Source organism: Stigmatopora argus, chromosome 6 (assembly GCF_051989625.1).
Source record: "Stigmatopora argus isolate UIUO_Sarg chromosome 6, RoL_Sarg_1.0, whole genome shotgun sequence".
Classification (NCBI taxonomy): domain Eukaryota; kingdom Metazoa; phylum Chordata; class Actinopteri; order Syngnathiformes; family Syngnathidae; genus Stigmatopora; species Stigmatopora argus.
In genome coordinates, this window is record NC_135392.1 from 16,357,619 (window position 1) to 16,376,220 (window position 18,602).

The window sequence follows — 18,602 nt, forward strand, 5'->3', positions numbered from 1 at the left end:
TCTGTCCTTCTCACTTATCATTTTCATTCAAACGACTTTTTTGCTGAATGTGTCCTTTGAGGTAGTTAAGCTTCCATTTAGTACATGTTTTTCCCTCGGAAAACTCGCTTATAACTTTAGTTTCGCTGCATGTTTTGCACAGCAGACCTTTCTCAATCCAAAAAGAAATGATCGACCCCAGTTTCACCGCTTTTTATTCTTTTTGCCCATACTCCACCATTCCAATTTAAAAGAACTGCAGTTCTTTTTTATTTTGGTTTCGGGAGTCGACGTATCACATTCACTTCAGCAGGGTTAACATTAGCGTCACTTAACGCCGCCGCACTGTTACATGCGCAAGTACTGTCAATGCCGTGATTGGCTGCGTACCGTAATTGCACGGTATCCCATGACTGGTTGGATACCTGTCACTCACTTAAATACACAGCAAAATAATACAGAAAAAAGTTATAAATATTTAATTCATTTGCAGTGCGATCACTGCACTGGATAGATTTTCTTGTATGCTGAGCGTGTGTGACCAGTGTGCAGGTGTGCACCTTAGAGGGAACGTTGGTCATCATCATTGATATGTACAGGGAAGTAAACACTACCCTCTGGTGGATACCAGAATAAAAAAAAATAATAATAATTTGGAAAAAACAAGTCTTTAAATGAGAACCATTTTTTTGTGTTTGCTAAACGTTTTGCCAGGTATCTCTGGGCTTTTGGGAAGAATGTCTGGAAGCGTTGGAAGAAGCGTTTCTTTGTCCTTGTGCAGGTATGTTTTAAAATCCACAAGCATTCACTCAATTGGGTCCCTAAATATCAGGACATGACACAATTCTCAACTTTTTGTCTTTAAACACCTCCTCAATGTAGATTAAGAGTGCTCTATTGGCGTGTATATTCATCTCCTAATCATGGGAACAGAGGGAAAATTGTATCAATTTATTTATATATTGTGCCTCTTGTGCTTGACTTTTTCCCCATCTAAGATAAAAGTAAATAAATAAACAAAAATTACTTCCTAAAATAAATGTAAGGTACACCTATCTTCAGATCTCTTGCGATGCACATGCATTTGTTTTGTTTTCTATTATAAAGATAAATGAATAATATTGTTGTTCCTATATAAGCAACACAATTAACTAAATGTGTTCCCTTAGCATTAAAAATAAGTAAAGAAAGCCTACAAAATGTGTTAAAAAGGGCAAAAAAGGCAACAAAATGCATTAAAATGGGCAAAGAAAGCATGCAAACTGTTTATACGTTATTTAAATTATAGTATGAATATATTTCATTCATTGTCCATTCCACTTATCTTCACACTTTTGACAGTGTTCCTGGAACCTATACATATATCTTTTTTAATTTAAATTCACAAGAGTGTCAATATAATACTAAAATATTTAGGACATGAACTGATAGGAGCATATTGTTTCCTCTTATCAAAAGGTGATGGGTATACTATATTACTGGTATTTTAAGACACTAGAATAATTATACAGAAACTGATTATAGAGTCAAATTTCAATAATGATTTAAATCAGAGGTCTCCAAACCGGTCCTGGAGGGCCGCTGTGTGTGCAGGGTTTTGTTCCAACCGATCCAACACAAACAGTTTAACCAATGAGGTTTCTGCTGAAAAAAGAAGCACCTGACTGCAATCCACTAATTGCACTTCTAGGATACCAGATTGGTGGAAAGGTTTCCTCTTACCGGTTGGAACGAAAACCTGCACCCACCGCGGCCCTTTCTGGAATAGTTTGGGGACCACTGATTTAAATGACCAAGGAATTTTGCACTGAAATCATATATTTGTGAACTCATGTCATGTCAAGTCATGAAGAATCATTGGCCCTTGCGTATTCTTTGTGTATATTTCAAATAATACCCCACACTTGCTTTCATAGGTGAGTCAGTACACATTCGCCATGTGCAGCTATAGAGAGAAGAAGTCAGAACCACAAGAACTTCTCCAGCTCGATGGTTACACTGTGGACTACAGTGACCCGCAGCCAGGTAAGTTACCATCTCCCTCCAGAGCATTTTATTGTTTTGTTTTGTTTTGCGAAGCTGATTATCTCCGGCGTTGCTCCGAATATCTCAGGCTTGGATGGCGGAAGGGCTTTCTTCAATGCGGTGAAGGAGGGCGACACTGTGATCTTCGCCAGCGATGACGAGCAGGACCGCATCTTGTGGGTCCAAGCCATGTATCGTGCCACCGGCCAGTCCCACAAGCCTGTCCCACCCACTCAGGTCCAGAAACTTAACTCCAAAGGGGGTACTTCTGCCCAAATGGATGCTCCCATCTCTCAGTTCTGTAAGTAGGCCGAATTGCACCACGCCTATTTAAGCCGTAGGTAGTTTCCATCCACGATGCAGTGACGGTTCATGAATGTCTCACGCTCATGTGCTCCACTCTGACGGTCACAAACATGCTGGTAGAACTAACGCACAATCATATGCACACACAAAAGCATACACACATGCCTTGACCTCATATGGTTTGAAGCACCACTTACTCACTTCACCCACTCCCAAGGGTGCCAACCCAACAGGCTATCCAAAGCAACGACCAACTTAGGAAAGGTGTGATCATTGTGGTATGAAACCACAATTACCACTTCTCGTGAGATCTGAACATTCAAGCCTGCTGGGGTGGAATTCAAGCTGACGTCAGCGTGTCTTGCTCGTGTTTTATTCACTAAATGGTGGCCCCACTTGTTTTTGACCAGTAAACCGCTGTGCTTTAAGCACCTCACATGTCTGGTAGAAAAGTGAAAGGTAAGACTGTCTTCAGTCGTGTGGCATCTGTCCCAATTTCGTTTTTACTGCATCTTGTTTCCCTAAATCCTTTTTTTTAAATCCAAATTTATTGCAGATTGTGTTCATTACAACAAATCTAATTCTCTCTCTCATTTGGCCTAGTGCATAGTCCCTACACGAAGCTTTCAGAATTTATGGCAAAACAGATCAACTGATTTGATTCTACGATACTTTAATTCCTCTGTAATAGATCCTGCTATTCAAGATGTTATTAGGCTTTTCAGTGTGCATCTTCATTATGCCCATAAAGAAAGACCTTATGGCATTTTTTAAACCCAACTCTCAGACGACAAAACAATTTCCCAATGATAATGCCCCTGAAGTGTATTCTTCTCTTTTTCCCCGCATCATTGCATTCAAATTGCATTGAAATTGATATCAATTGGGTCAGCCCTCCGAACCCTATCGCAAATGTCTCTTGTTTCCTCATTGGTTTCTTTGTCCAGTTTGTGGTCGTTCTTGTGGTTAGTTGACTCTTCTGACGCCAGCTCTCGCCATTCAAAGTCTCACCGTGGTGACACAATCTCACCAATCCCCAACCCCTACCCTGAAACATTGTGGCACATTGCGCAAATATGTTTCACCCCCTGGTGGTTTTGAATGGCACTGGGATCATAATGTACTCTACATTACCCTCCTCACTCCGCTGTAGTGCTAAATAACAGTCTTGGGAAGGTTCAGTTTTAACTTTTTAAAACTTTTTGTCCCATTTTATTCCTGCAAAATTTTCTTTTTTTGTACTTTCCTTCATTGCACTTGCACAATTATCAGTGAAAACAGGTCTAGGTGTGAGGTATGGGAGTGTATAAAATAGAATAATAATAAACAATGCTAGCACATTCAGGGCTCAATGTTAAGAGTTTCCCAATTAAGTATGTACAATTGGCGACTTATACTACAAAATATAGTGTTCGTGCAGTGAACTTTGTCGTTTCACCGATGGAAAATGAAACATAGTAATCCAAATATTGGCAAAGTGGTTCAAAGTTAAACATTTAATTATTCAACTGTTTTATTAATCGCCAATGATTCTTACCTGTTTGGCTTTACGTTGATCTTCGGCGCTGATTCTTTTGTTGTTGAAATAATCAACTCCATCTTTGTATCTTCTGCAATCTCTTTCTCCACTATCCAAAAGAGTTCAGTCCCTCTCTCTCTCTCTCTTCATTAATGATTTTCCTTAAAGAAAAACAAACAAAAAATCTTATTGTTATTTGCTTACATGTCTTTGCATCTAGAATTTGGTACAGGCAATGGAAAATTTAATTTTGAGCCCTGAGACCTCAGTGGTTCTGCTCCATTCACCACATAACAAATGAAATTTCAAACAAACAAATGCATTAAAATAACATTTGGGGAACAATAAGACTCCAAGCTGATCCTAAATGGGGCTCCTTTGCTCATAAAACATGACACTGTGAAGTTAATAATGTATCTTCCTGCACATGTTTAATGAGCCGAATCATGTTAAATGTATTTTTTGTAATCAATCCTAAATTGCTAGAAACAATGCAAAAATGGGTGGCGGCGATGTTGTCAAATGTAGCTACCGTATTTTGCTGTTTAATATACCCGGGTATATTAAATGATTTTTGCTTTTTTGAGCCTCCCGTTTGTGTGCCATTTAATATACCCCTGCCGTTTAATATACCCGGGTATATTAAACGGCAACTCAGCTTTTTTGGCAATATTTGTATGGTGTTCATGGGGGCATAATTATAGATACTTAAGTTCATTAAAATTCCAAGTCAGACTTTATTCAGCAGTAAGTAGTTTTAACCTGAGCAGTAAGTAGTTTTAGTCTGCAAAACATTGATGCACCCCGTCACGGCATAAAGAGTGCGTAGTGGATCATACGTTCCCGCTTGTGCGCCATTTAATATACCCCTGCCGTTTAATATACCCGGGTATATTGAATGGGGGGGTATATTAAACAGCAAAATACGTAATAGACCATTGTGCATAAATTAATACAATTCCATTCGTTGTAAATTTGAAATTAGGTCAAAACCTAAGATTTTGATATTGGTTTTGAGTTTATGTCTGTATCAGGAGATATTCCTGGATATTAAAGATTGGGATACAGGTGAAACTCTTTTGATTCTTTCCAGAACCTTCCTCTTGACTGATATTTGTTGTTCTTTTTAATATGAATGGTACCTGTTAGTTCACCACTCCTTATGCACATGGTTAAAATGGACAACAAAACACTACAGTGGAGTGAAGGGGGTTTCTAGACGCTTTCTTCTTCTCTATTTCTGTCCGACCCGTTCTCTCTTCAATCTGCCTCAGAGTCTGTTGTCACACATCGTCTCCACATGTACTCACAAGCCACAAGGTCTCATGTCGGTATCGGTTGTTGTTTTGTTGTTGTTGTTTTCTTCTAAGTTGTGTTTTCTTCATGCTTTGCCTGTCTACCCTTGTTCAGTAATGCCGCTAGCTGCTCGGTCAGTCAGGGTCTCTCGTGATTGCTCTCCTCCAGCCTTGTTGCTAGTCTTTATGTTATTCTGGTTTGTCCCTTCTTACCCTGCTGTCTTCTAGCTGGACTCAAGGGTAAGTGCTTCCCTGTAGCCGGCACAGCTCAGATAATCCCCGCCGATTATCTGACAAATGCAACGCTCTTTCTTTCTGTCTTTCTTTCTCTTCTTCCTGCTCTTTCTCCTCCTGCCTTTGCTCCTTCTTCATGTCTCGCTTCATATCTTTAGATCTTAGTTGAGAACTTTTTTCTTTTTTGAGAACCTCCACTTGAGGATCAAATTTTACTCCAGAAGCATTCATTCGTGCCAGTATAGGATGCATGTCTTTTTTTTTCTTTTGAAAAATAGAACAAAACAATTTTATTTCGCTCTTTCTTTTGGATTAGTATTTGGTTAAAGTGGATATGATCGTTGTTCCTGCATAATTGCCTTCTCTCTTTGCTCACATTGGAAACCATACCCCTCAAGAGTAAAGCAATTTGATGACTAAAAAGACGACAGATTGGCCCAAGATAAAAGTAAAACTATATCCATGTGTATTATTGATGTGGTATTAAAGAGCTGGAAGCAAATCTTTAAAATTAGCTCAATGGAACATGAATAATTCATTTCATGCAAGGCTGTGAGAGTGTTCACATGCTTTACTACTGAGGGCTCAATTTTTTCCTAGACTCCAATGATTTACTTTTTGATTTGACGAGAGTTGGCAAATATGTATGCGGAGTATTCTGAATGCCAAAGACAAGGAGTAGCTAATGCCGCCCCTTCTTACGATGAAATACTCCGGAACTCCCTCCTCTTCCCAACTTCCCCCTGCAATAGACGGGCCTGGTGATATTGAGGCAAGTCTAGTAGTCCACCTTCAGAAAGCAGTGATCTCATACAGCATTTTATTTGCCTGAATAGGACACTTTTACTATGTCATGTTCCCATTAGTGTCTGTCAATACTGGAGGTTCCATTCATGATCCCCCTTCCCCTTTCCCCATATCCCAGAGAATGATACAGTTCTGCCTATGTCGGCTTCATGCTGTTTACCCATACTTGCACCAAACTGCTACCCTCTTAGACCTCTTTAGTAGTGACATGCCTGTTAGTCTGCTCAGTAGATGACCATGAACACACTGCAACACATTGAAGTATTGTCAACTTGCAAATGCGTAGAAAGAGAAAGAGAACCTCGAGAATACAAAACAAGGGAATGCAATTCCAAATGTCAAATCTGAACAGTAGATGTGCATGATGTTAAAATGTGCTTCTTTCTTTAAGCGTCTGCTCTTTTGTAGCAAATACACCACTGAAACTGGAACTGTCACGTAGTGTTGAATGTGCCAGCTAGTGCACTCATCCGTTATGCCCTCACTTCTGAACAAAGAATATATTTGCAGGCCAGATTCCTTCTGCTCATACTTTTAAGTGCTGTCTCATTTGCCCAACACCCTTTTAAATTCCCACTGGATAACCTGGTCATGAACAACTCTTTCACCTTGGTCCTCCTTTTTCCTTTATTTTGTCTTTTTGTCCACTTCTTTGTTGTCCTTTCAATCCTAACTTCTGTCAGTGTCCTCCATCTTCACTTTCTGTTCTCGCACTACATTTTCACATGATCTCACTTGTTGTTACGCTCTTACTCTTCTTGTGCACATTTTGTGTTGTCACCCCACAGGTTTTTCTCCTCAGATGAGGGGATAATTGTGACCTTATGTCGTTTCCCTCGTTAAGAATACTCCATTATGCTAAGCACCTGCATTGCAATTCTATCCCTCGTTAGCCTTTCCTTTGCGTTGAGATTGACAGATATCACCTTTGCTCTCTCCAGGCTCCGCCCAACCGCAAACTCAGACCGACACATTCCACCCCACGCCCCCTCCTGCGTCATAGTCACCTTGTCTGTGCGTCATGGGTTTGACACCTGTCACTTACACAGAGGACATGACCGCATCACTTATCAAGAACACCTGCACTAACTAATGAGATTGGATACAAGAGCAGTATCCCTGACAACTAGATACAAAAAGAGCTCTCCAATAATAATAATAATAATAATACATAAAAATAATCGGACATAGGCTTTGTCATCGACAAAAGCCTAATTGTCATCATACCCGTATGACGAAATTGGTAGTGCTTCTCCATAAGGTGCGTTTTCTCGGCAAAAGACCCAAATAAGTGATAATTTCAGACTCGTAATTTGGCATTCCGCCGTGATGGATACATCGCATCACCCCCCGAGCGGATCACTTACCTCTCACTGTCTCTCACTTACCTTCAGTCAGCCAGTAGGAGGCAGATCACCGCCCAACGTCTTTTCATGTTACCTCACCCCGAAGTTATTACACAGAAGGGATTTTGTGTCGTGTTACTGCAAGTTTAGAGTCCTGATGGATGTGGGAAAAAACTGTCCTTAAGCCTATTTGTCCGTACTTTGTGAGACCTATAGCGTCTGCCAGAGGTAACGAGGGCTGGCAATGTCTTCCAGTGAGGGCAGAGAGCAGCCGACGACAAGGCGCTGTATTATTTGAATTACCAGCTAATTGGTTGAGGGTTACAACATTTATGTATTCAAAGAGCGGATATTGTAAAAAAAAGTATTTACTACTTGTAATGCTAAAAAGGATAAACCTGATAACTACACTAATAACAATAAACATTAATTTTAAAAAATGATAAAACCACAGGGCGGCCTAGTCGCGCGAGTGGTTTGCGGGTCGGCCTCACAGTTCTGGGGTCCTGGGTTCAAAGCATTATCATCTTTTAGTTTCTAGAATCTATAATGAGTTGTGTTTTTTAAATAATTTTGTAGTATTGCCAATGGAGAAAATGTAGAAATCTACATATTTACTATATTCCCTCCTGTTACACACACAAGTTGTTAATGCTGGCACTCCATCAGAGTGAAAGGTATTTTTAATATGCCAGCCCTCTTTTTCATCTTATGTGGTGATTAAAAAAACTACTCTCTGTTTTATGTGGTGCAGTTCCACATGACTGCCAGCTACAACCTCATAATTATATGTTAAATTAATACCTCTGTGACCATGGTAGTCAAAACTGATTTTTTTTTGTTTCAATTCAGGCCTTGCATTTGAACTCATTAGATAGTGAACGTGCACCAAATATTGTCATGTGGTCTTTAATAAGCAGTAAAAAACGAAGAAATTTTCAATTAAAAAATAATCATCAGCCATATCCATTCATTTTTGACAATTTTCTCATTTTCTTTGAAACCAAGTAGATCAATAGCCAATCTAAATGGGACCTTTGCTGTGCATTTCTATGGCACACAGCTGGTTGGCAAACAACCATTGGGAATGGCAGAATCTATTGATGCCGTTTGACAGGAAGAACAAAAAAGTATTTTGATACTACAAAGACACGTGCATGCACATTTAATGTAAGCACGTCACTCCTAGCATCAGCTCTCCCAGCAATAGATCAGATCTCTTTACGCTGTCTGACACAATGCAAGTTGACAATGTAAGCTGTTAATGTTTATAATTTGCCCTCAGAAGAACCCCCTCCCCTTCACCACCAACAGAAAAAAAAGATTCCCTGATGCTTCTGTGTTATGACCAAGACTTAGCACGTGCTTGACTGTCATCCCATCCTCTGACCTGTGTGTTTCTTCCTGTGCCGTTGGGGGGATAGATGCTGACAGAGCTCAGAAACACGGCATGGATGAGTTTATCTCAGCTAACCCCTGTAGCTTTGACCACGCTTCGCTTTTTGAGATGGTGCAGCGACTCACCTTGGACCACAGGCTCAACGACACCTTCTGCTGTTTGGTGAGGTTTTGTCGCGTTCACGTTCAGGGTTGCCTTGCAGGCCACTGACTACCACTTGTGCCACGCAGGGATGGTTCAGCCCAGGTCAGGTGTTTGTTTTGGATGAATACTGTGCCAGGAACGGGGTCCGAGGTTGCCACAGGCATCTGTGTTACCTGCGCGACTTGCTGGAGAGGGCGGAGAGTGGCGCCATTATCGACCCTACTCTTCTGCACTACAGCTTTGCATTTTGTGCCTCCCATGTGCACGGGAACAGGTGTGCACAAACCTGTTTCTTTCCATTGTTCTATGACTTGACAGGAAAAAGCTTTTCCAAAAACATGTGTTCATATTACGTATAGCACACACTATACCTTACGAAGGGACGAATCATTGCGTCCGAGATATTTAGTTTTTACCCATCTATTATTTCTTTCACGTTATGTGTTGTTTGATTAAAGTGTTCTTTTATATTGTTTCATGCATTGGCTACATTAATAGGACTGCGTAATGTTTTTTTGCAGGCTATTTTGCTTCATTTGTGTTCTGAAACCTACTTTTTTGTAGCACCATAAGCAATTCTAATATTAATTATTTCCTTTATAAACTCTATCAACCTGTTCACTTACTCCCTGACCCAAAAATACCCCCAAAAAACAAAACATTCCACTAAGTTTTGGCATTGTTTAAAATGTAAATGCCGCCATGAATTTTAAAATATGATAGCGGCCAGTTTATGGTGTAGTATGCCTTTTGCCTGAATTCAGCGGGGATAGGCTCCAGCACCCCACAATCCTGACAAGGAGAAGAGGTGTTGAAAACGGATGGATTAATGTTTAAACACCTTTTTAACATACATTTAACTACATTACATAACATGTATTAAATTAAATACATGCTAAAGACAAAACAATAATCAAATTAAAATGGTTATTAAATTTGTATATCACGCAAGAATGGGAAACAACTTCACCTTCCAAGCTCAAACAATTCATCCCTTTTCATGTGTATTTAAAAGGAAAAGTGATTTATGCAACAAGGTGGTAAACATGTCCCAAAATATAGAAATACATCAGTGCCCATATTTTTAGACCAGTATACGTTTACTATATTTTATATATCATACTAGTATCATACTATGCATTTTTAGATCAGTAAAAATAATGCAAAATATAATGTAACCAGTAAATGATAAAACAATTTGTTTTTATCAAAGTCAAGAAAGGCTTTGTTTCCAAATTACTTGATGATCTGTTACTGTCAGCAGTTTTTAATGAGGTATAGCCATGGCCCCCCAAAAAATAAAAAATATTTATATCATTAGTTTTCTCTTTGCTCCAAATATTTTTGTTATTCTAATTATTTTCTATATATCTGTTGACTTGACTACCGAGAATTGGTAGTAAAAGGCCAAAGCACAAAATAATTGACAGCAAATTAAAGTTCTTTAGGCTCTGGATTGTCCCTCAAAACAAAAAGGCTACATATTTCAAACATAATTTGTGATGAATTTGTATGATATACATTTGATTAATTAGTTTTTTATCAGGGTAGAATTAATATCACATTGCTAAATATTCATGCACCAAATATGATACGCTTGGCCATATAGGGCTAATCATCCATAACTATAATAATTACTAAAAAAACATGCATGCCAAAACATATTAGGGTTGAAATATATAATCATGGCATAATTCCCTAGCTTTCTCTTGTTTGGTCATGTTGCTGATCAATAGATTTAGTGTCTTTTTTCCTACTGAATTTACAATAGCCTGTGAAAAACACATTACAGTTCCATAAATTGAGTCTCTGTATTTGCTTTAACTTTGTGTTGTTAACCATTTGCATATGTCCACGTGTTTCCTTGTTTTTTCTTTGTGTTCTTTTCTTTCTTTCCTTTGTTGCCATAGTTTCTTACTGTCCAAATTATTCATCCTCCCATGCATCCATTAAAGTCAGAGAGGGCCGCAGTTACTGGGGTCCGCTGGGCTACGAGGCCCTAATGAACCCCCAAAACTTCCAAAGGCCAAATCCTGAAAGTGGATTTAAACGAGCGAACCTCATATGCAAGTTTAGAAAAAGAAGGGATTCCAAGCTCTCGCAAGAGCACAAAAGGTGAGACAATATATCATCAGCTGTCGATGGAGTAGCCAAAAACTCTTGAAAAGTCAGAGAACATGACTGCTGCTTCAGAATAGAATGACTAAAAAATGAGTAAAATATTTTTTTCATATATAATTGCAATTAAGTATAAGTGCATTTGTTCCATAAACTTAAGGATTGAGTAATTTGTGAGAAGCTCATGAGCTTCAAATAGACCAATTGGAATGAAACTGCTCAACATTACTAAAACCAAAAATATAATAAATGATATTTTTGCTTAAAAAAGACATAAGTGAACGCAAATTCAGTAACAACAATGCTTGACATCTGAGCTTAAACTGATTGGTTGTTTACACTCTTGAAACAGTGCAATAGGCTCAGTGGGTAAAAATCGTATATAGAAAAAAAACGGCAGTGCATCTTAGCTCATCACACAGCCATTTTATCAAAGACCCACTTCAGTTAAATGAATACTTTGGGGTATATTCGTTTCTGTGGGGCCACAGACACTGTTAGACTGTGTTAAGTGTACATGGATCAATGAAACAAAACAAAAAAAAACAGTATGGTGCAATGCTGCCCAAAAAGATTTTGAGTAATAATAATGGAGTAAATGTAATTTGTTACGACCAGCCTCTGGTCATGTTATTTTTAACCTAAAGTGAACTCTTAATTTGGCTCGAGAAGAACGCCATTTTAGACAACTCTTGTGCGTGTGCGCATGTGATTATCCAGCTCTTTTGCCCTTCAAATGTGTTTTTATGACCCTCACAGGCCAGATGGGCTGAGCACCGTCAAAGTGGACGAGAAGGAGAGATTTGAAGATATCAAAGAGCGATTGCGTGTGATATTGGAAAACCAGATTGTAAATTTTAGGTGACAAATACCCACGCGTTGCACTTTATTCCACTTAAACAAACTGTCATCTGTCATTATGAAAACATGTCTTCTTGTCCCCTCTGTGTAGATATTGTTTCCCCTTTGGCCGTCCAGAAGGCGCACTGAAGGCCACGTTATCTTTGCTAGAAAGGGTTTGTACATTTTTTTAATGCACATTCATACATGTTTTATGTGTACTGCTTGTATTACTCCACAATCTGAATAAGATGTCAAACACGATCAAAATACAATGGCATCTAGCTACCACTGTTGGTGAAATGTGGGCTCCCAGAGTTTGCATGTTCTCCCGGGCCTGGGGATGGGTTTCCACCGGGTACTCCGATTTCCTCCCACATTCCAAAAACATGCATGGCAGGCTGATTGGACACTCTAAATTGCCCCTAGGTATGGGTGTGAGTGTGTATGGTTGTCCGTCTCCTTGTGCCCTGCAATCGGCTCACCACTGATTCAGGGTGTCCCCCGCCTGGCTCCAGCACCCCCCCAACCCTAATGAGGATAAAGTGGTTCTGAAAATGAGATGAGATGAGAGATGAGAATACAATACATAGACTACATGGGAGTGACATAGTCCAGGGTAAAGGCTGGCAAGATAGAGTCCTTTCTATGAGTGAGTTACTATGATAAGGAAAGCATGAGTTGGTTTGTTCGTTATACACAACTACCCCAACATTTTATTTATTTATAATTAAATCCTTCTTTAAATTAAATTAAGAATATCATTTATTTAATGTTGGTCATGATGGTGAATCATTGAGGACTTGAGATTTTTTAGGTATATTTCTATATGGATAATATCTCATCTCATCTAATTTTCTGAATCGCTTTATCCTCATTAGAGTTGCGGGGGGTGCTGGAGCCAATCCCAGCTGTCTCCAGGCCAGAGGCAGGGGACACCCTGAATCGGTGGCCAGCCGATCGCAGTGGATAATATCTGTTAAATGTAAAAGAGCAGGTCACATGCTTGTATTTAATTGGGCTCCACAGGTCCTGATGAAGGACATTGTGACACCAGTCCCTCCAGAGGAAGTTAAAGGAGTAATCCGCAGATGTTTGGAACAGGCTGCTAACCTCAACTATCAACGGATTAAAGAGTATGCTAAAATTGAAGGTAAATAAAATAACTTCTCTTTGATGGAGTGTAGATAAAAAATATCTGCAACGAAACAGTTTATATACTATCCTTTTTTATATTTTTTACTTGCAGATTGAGTTTACTGTTTTCTTTCATAATTACCCACTTGAAATGCCTGAAATTTGTCAAGAAAAATTCATGCATAGTTTTCTGAAAATCTGGATATGCGGTGATTTTCCTTTTTTTTTCTTTCAAATTTTTCAAACTAAGTTGATCAAACTTGTTTTTGTGTTACAATTAACCGAAAAAGTTGATATTTTGGGCAAATAATATGCTCATGTTGAGCATTTATGTATTTTGTTAAGGCTAACTCAACAACTATGACTTTTGTTAATTTAATAAAAGTGTGACACCACTTTAAAGTAAACCTGTTGGATGGCCTGTCTATGCTTTTGTATTGATTATGCAAAAATTGCATCTAGGGAAGCTAATTGGAGTACTTTTATTCACATCTAAATAAAAAGGTGAACACTTCTGTTTTGCGCTCATTTAACCACAGCAAATAAGAAAACAGAGCCGACTGGCCATTGGTCAATATGAACACGAAAAGACGTCTAGAGACTCCACTTGACCTTTTGTCCTCTTTTCTTTTTGCCATCGAGAATTTCTCTCCCTCTCTGTCTCTCAGTGCAATAACCCTCTCCTTTGTTTCAGGCCTGCTTTAGCTTTGTGCTGATCTGTAGCTCAAGTTTCCCTTTGTATAGAGGTGTGTGTGAGTAAAAATGCATTCAACTCCCCCCAAAATCTCTCAATACGGATCTGTCATTCTCGTGACCCCTCGACAATCAGGACTTCCAAAGGCTTTAGACTGCATTAGCTTCTACAAACCCAACCCCGACCTCTTTTCAAACTTCCCTTACCACTCCCCTTCTCAGGATAACACCAGCTGTCCTGTAACCTCTGTCTCCCACTAACCCTTCTGTAAACTCTGCTTACCGTATTTTCACGACTATAAGGCGCACCCTCAATGAATGACACATTTTTATGTTTTTCCATATATAAGGCGCACTGCATTGTAAGGCGCACCGCTCCGCATTACACTGGTCTACCACACTGCATTATACGGGTCTACAGTAGAGGCTGGGGTTATGTTATGGATCCACTAGATGGTGCTGCCCTAAAGCGAATGTCAACAATACAGTCAGATAGGTCAGACAAACTTTATAAATAGATTACAAATCAGCTGTCTGACAACTCCATTCACTCCCAACATGAATAAACAACAGTTTTTTTAATTTTCTCCGAGGTTAAAGAATTAGTATTTTCTCGACACACCAATAGCATAATAACTCGTCTCCGTCTCACCAAAGTCGTCATTAATCGAGTCAGTAATTTCTGCCTTCCTGAAAGCTCGGACCACAGTTGAGACTTCCACTGGGAATGACGACGAACATAGAATTAATGTGCTAGATCGAGCTCAATCGAAATGAAACGCCATTTTATATATCTCAGCACTCATCGTGCACCGGAAATAGAGTCGGGGGCTGCTTGCCGTAGTTGCGAGAGCTGTTGCGGCTCAATATTGAGCCATATATAATATATATATATATATATATATATATATATATATATATATATATATATATATAGTTCGCAGTCTAGCTTTGAATGCTCTGTTGACGCTAATCTAGCGGCTGGAGTTCTTTTGTCAATCCAGCCGGAATGACGGCGAGCACCAAATTAATGTGGTTATTGACAAAAGAACTACATATCCCAGCATGAACCACGCATGGGGGAAAATGTCGCAGGCTGCTTACCGTAGTTGTGAGACCTGTAGAGGATGGTGTACCCTATCGATTGATTTATTTTATTTTATCGTGATAACAATTTTGATATTTGTCCATATATAAGGCACACTGGATTATAAGGCGCCCTGTCTATTTTGGAGATAATGTAAGACTTTTAAGTGCCCTTTATAGTCGTGAAAATACGGTACTTCTCTTCACCCACATAGCCACTTTACTCACAATCAGAAGATTTGTAGTAAAGTGGCTTACCAAGAAAAAGGATGCTGGGATTGATCAGCTACAAGCTAGCATCCCCCACCTTGCATGTGCTTAGAGATGTCATCTCGATTCACTCACAGGCACTTTGCTTGGCATAATACCACACTGACAGTGGCGTAGTGTGTGGCAGCGGGTGTTGGCTGCTTCTAGATCACCCTGAAAAGGTTCATCTACGCAGGTGTTTCCATCATTTTTGCGCAGCAGCACAGTTTTTGCATTGCAAAAATCTCAAGGGACACCCCCAGCTGGAAAAATTATCACTTATATTTACAATATAAAGTCATTCAGTATTGTAAAATCTCATTTTTCACAACGACCTTACATTGCCAAAAATTGAAATCTGTGCACCCGAACAACGTCTGGTTCACGTGATGTCAAAATAAATAGTGCACTGATTTTACTCTCATAATTTTATGTATTTTTCTCATAAGAGTACCGCAATGTCTTAATATTATGCAAAAAGCAGTTTTGTGGTCCCATAGATTTCGCCAGGCCAAACCTGGATTCCCATCAAAACCAACTATCTCCAGTTCACGTTACATTAAAAATAACCAGCAAAATAACGTATAACTCCGTCTTACATTTTAAATGATCATGCTCTTGAACAGAGGTGAAACCAACATTCGCCATATAAGTGAAATTGACGAAATGAAAAAAAACTGGAGCGCTGTAAAGGAGCTCAACATATCACATTTTGGAGGGCGACCACATTCTTACATTTTAAATGACAAGGTCGGAGATATGGTTCATGGATTAGACATTTTCACAGGTTGGGTCAAGCCGATCTAATCCATAAATTAAATTTATATTGAAACACAAAATTGCATAAAATCCATGAAATTGATTAGAGGGGTTGAAATTAAGAGTCATTGGTCAGTCAACTTCCATTTCACAATAACAATGTGACATGATTTTCTCTTCATGACAGTCCATGTGATATCTGTGCTATGTAATCAAAATAGTTCAAAATCATTCAAAATGCATTTGCAATTTATTGCTCAAGACCATATTAGCCTATTTTTTTTAAATTACAACAGTAGTTGAGAAATTATTCTTTCTTAGTGTTTTTTTAACCGAATTAACTTAACTTCTTTCGTATGTATTAATAATTGTGCCAATTTTGGGTAAAAACCTACAGAATAGTGTCTCAAAGTACTTGCCATGGCCTGCCTGCTGGGCGTCCCTCGCTACGCCACCACACACTGATGTTATATTATGCCCTGAAAAACAATACTCAGCGTGCTGAAAAGATATTAAGAAGACAGCCTTACTATCTTACGCTGCTATGTCAGATGACCTCCAGCTGTCCTCGTGAGCCACCTCTTTTTTTAACAATTTGCCAAAAGCATTTGAGTTGCAGTCTCACAAGGACAGCCGTCTTCCCATCAGCTTCCCACCTCCAGCATTCCCTCGTTTGATCCCAGCCTCTTGCATGCCTCGATCCTTTTTTTGTAGGGAAAAAGAGGGAAATGTTTGAGCACCCTGTCTTCTGCTTGGCGTCTCAAGTGATGGATTTAACCATCCGTGAGTACCTTCATCCAAAACCCACCTCTTACCTCATCTCCCACTTGGCCTCTTCTCTCTCTGCCATTTCTTATTTTTTTATTATCTGTGCCTTTATATGTGTGAGATTGAGTGTCCAAAGAAGCTGTTGTGAGATCCGAGCAGCACCACAGATTCAGATGGGTTCTTATTTATATATTTTTAATATATTTCATCACAACCATCTGCTTGGGTGGACATGAATGAGCAGTCTGGTCCGTGAGCTTCTTTCTTTTCGTTTCAATGCACCTTCCTTTGACTTGAATGCATTTTTACATTGCTTACGTACATTGATATCTCCTTCAGTCATGTGGTCTGATCACGTATGTATAAGTACTAATGTACCCTGCCCAACAGGTAAACTTGAGACCACGGGGTACTCTTAATGGAATAACACGATAGGCTGCTTTCACTTGAAGTGCTTTAAATGTTTGTTTGTCCAATCTTTAGCTTTTGCCAGTTGGTCAATGTGTCCAGTGTAATTCTGCTAAATGTCCGTCTGTCTTCAAGAGCTTTTGTACATTTGTTAACAAGCATTTTATCACTTTATTTTTCATTCACAGGGTACGTTACGTTACAGCGTCTGTGTTTTGCGTATGTGTTTGTGACATGTTTGTTGCCTAGACCAGCAATTGCAAGAGCGCAGGCCCTTCATATTAGATGCTAGTGTGAAATCAAACTAAAATCGCTCTAATTCTAAACATTTCTTTTCTCTCCCTCTTCACGTCCAAGTTGAGAAAGGTCAAAAGGATCAGAAGGATCCAGGTGAACTCATGTTTAGCTTTTGGTTTAGACATTTACATCTTATCATGTTTCAACACTGAGCACAAATGCAAATATTTTTACACATAAAATACACTGTGGTTTAGAGTACTTAGATTTTACTACTGTGCACGTATCTGTTTATGCACAGGTAAAGTATAAAAAAGTTCATTATATCCAGTGCCATGAAAAAAGTATTCTTAATTTGTTTTACTTTTTTTGCAGTTTCCCCACTTTAATGTTTAAGAGAGAACAAGTATAACTCAAATACACAGGAAAATCAGCTTACCCATGAAATTCTCATTTGAGTGCTCTTAATTGACAAGCTGCTTATCAGTCCTTGTTTCAAAAGCAGTTCTCTGTAAAAATGCCCTGCACAAACAGTATAGATCTTTTTAGAAGGAGGCTTGTTTCCATTTTTGAAAGTGTGAAAAGAGGACAATTCTCTTTACAGGCAATTATACATTACCTCGTCGACATTTTAGCAATGACTCGATTAAAAACGCATCTGTATGACTTGAGCTCTGATTAGTACATGCTAAGGGTTATCTGAGTTCATATTTGTTGTTACTTCTCCTAAGGGGGCTATGCTCCAGTGGGAGTAGCTGAACAGTGAACACATCAGAGCAGGGGAAGGACTATGTATTAAAGGCAGAGCTATGATAGACCGAATGTTCCAGCAGATCCCACCGGTAGAGATTTGACAAGATATCAAGCATATGTGAATGGTTTAGAAAACCATCCCCAATGTGTTTTTCTAACAAGGACATGACCACATAACATGGTGGAAAGCTAAAAAAAAGCCCAATTTTCTAGGATACTCCAATCTTTTAAAGAAAAACAGGTCAGCAAGGAAGAATTGGCCAAAATATCTCAAAAGTGTAACGAGAGAGTAATGGTCAGTTATAGAGAATGATAGACTCCAAAGCGTTAGGTTAATGCGGGGGCGGCCCAGCGGATGAGTGGTTAGCGCATTGGCGTCACATTGGCGGACCTGAGTTCAAATCCAGGCCGGTCCACTTGTGTGGAGTTTGCATGTTCTCCCTGGGCCTGCATGTGTTTTCTCTGGGTACTCTGGTTTCCTCCCACATTCCAAAGACATG

At 39.2% G+C, this 18,602-nt stretch overlaps 1 protein-coding gene across 8 annotated transcripts in view; it reads left to right on the forward strand.

Annotated features, from left to right (window-relative positions):
• cadpsb (Ca2+-dependent activator protein for secretion b) overlaps positions 1–18,602 on the forward strand; it is an 87,752-nt gene that overhangs the window by 43,826 nt on the left and 25,324 nt on the right. For 4 of the 8 annotated variants that reach the window (XM_077602825.1, XM_077602830.1, XM_077602827.1 and 1 more), the window contains exons 9-17: positions 694–760; positions 1,896–2,004; positions 2,093–2,305; positions 8,936–9,072; positions 9,141–9,328; positions 11,932–12,033; positions 12,125–12,188; positions 13,042–13,165; positions 17,470–17,502. In XM_077602825.1, the coding sequence (XP_077458951.1) occupies positions 694–760; positions 1,896–2,004; positions 2,093–2,305; positions 8,936–9,072; positions 9,141–9,328; positions 11,932–12,033; positions 12,125–12,188; positions 13,042–13,165; positions 17,470–17,502 (1,037 nt within the window). Of the gene's footprint in view, positions 1–693; positions 761–1,895; positions 2,005–2,092; positions 2,306–8,935; positions 9,073–9,140; positions 9,329–11,931; positions 12,034–12,124; positions 12,189–13,041; positions 13,166–16,650; positions 16,720–17,469; positions 17,503–18,602 lie in introns of all 8 variants that reach the window. The other 4 variants (XM_077602828.1, XM_077602829.1, XM_077602832.1 and 1 more) reach the window with 2 other exon arrangements.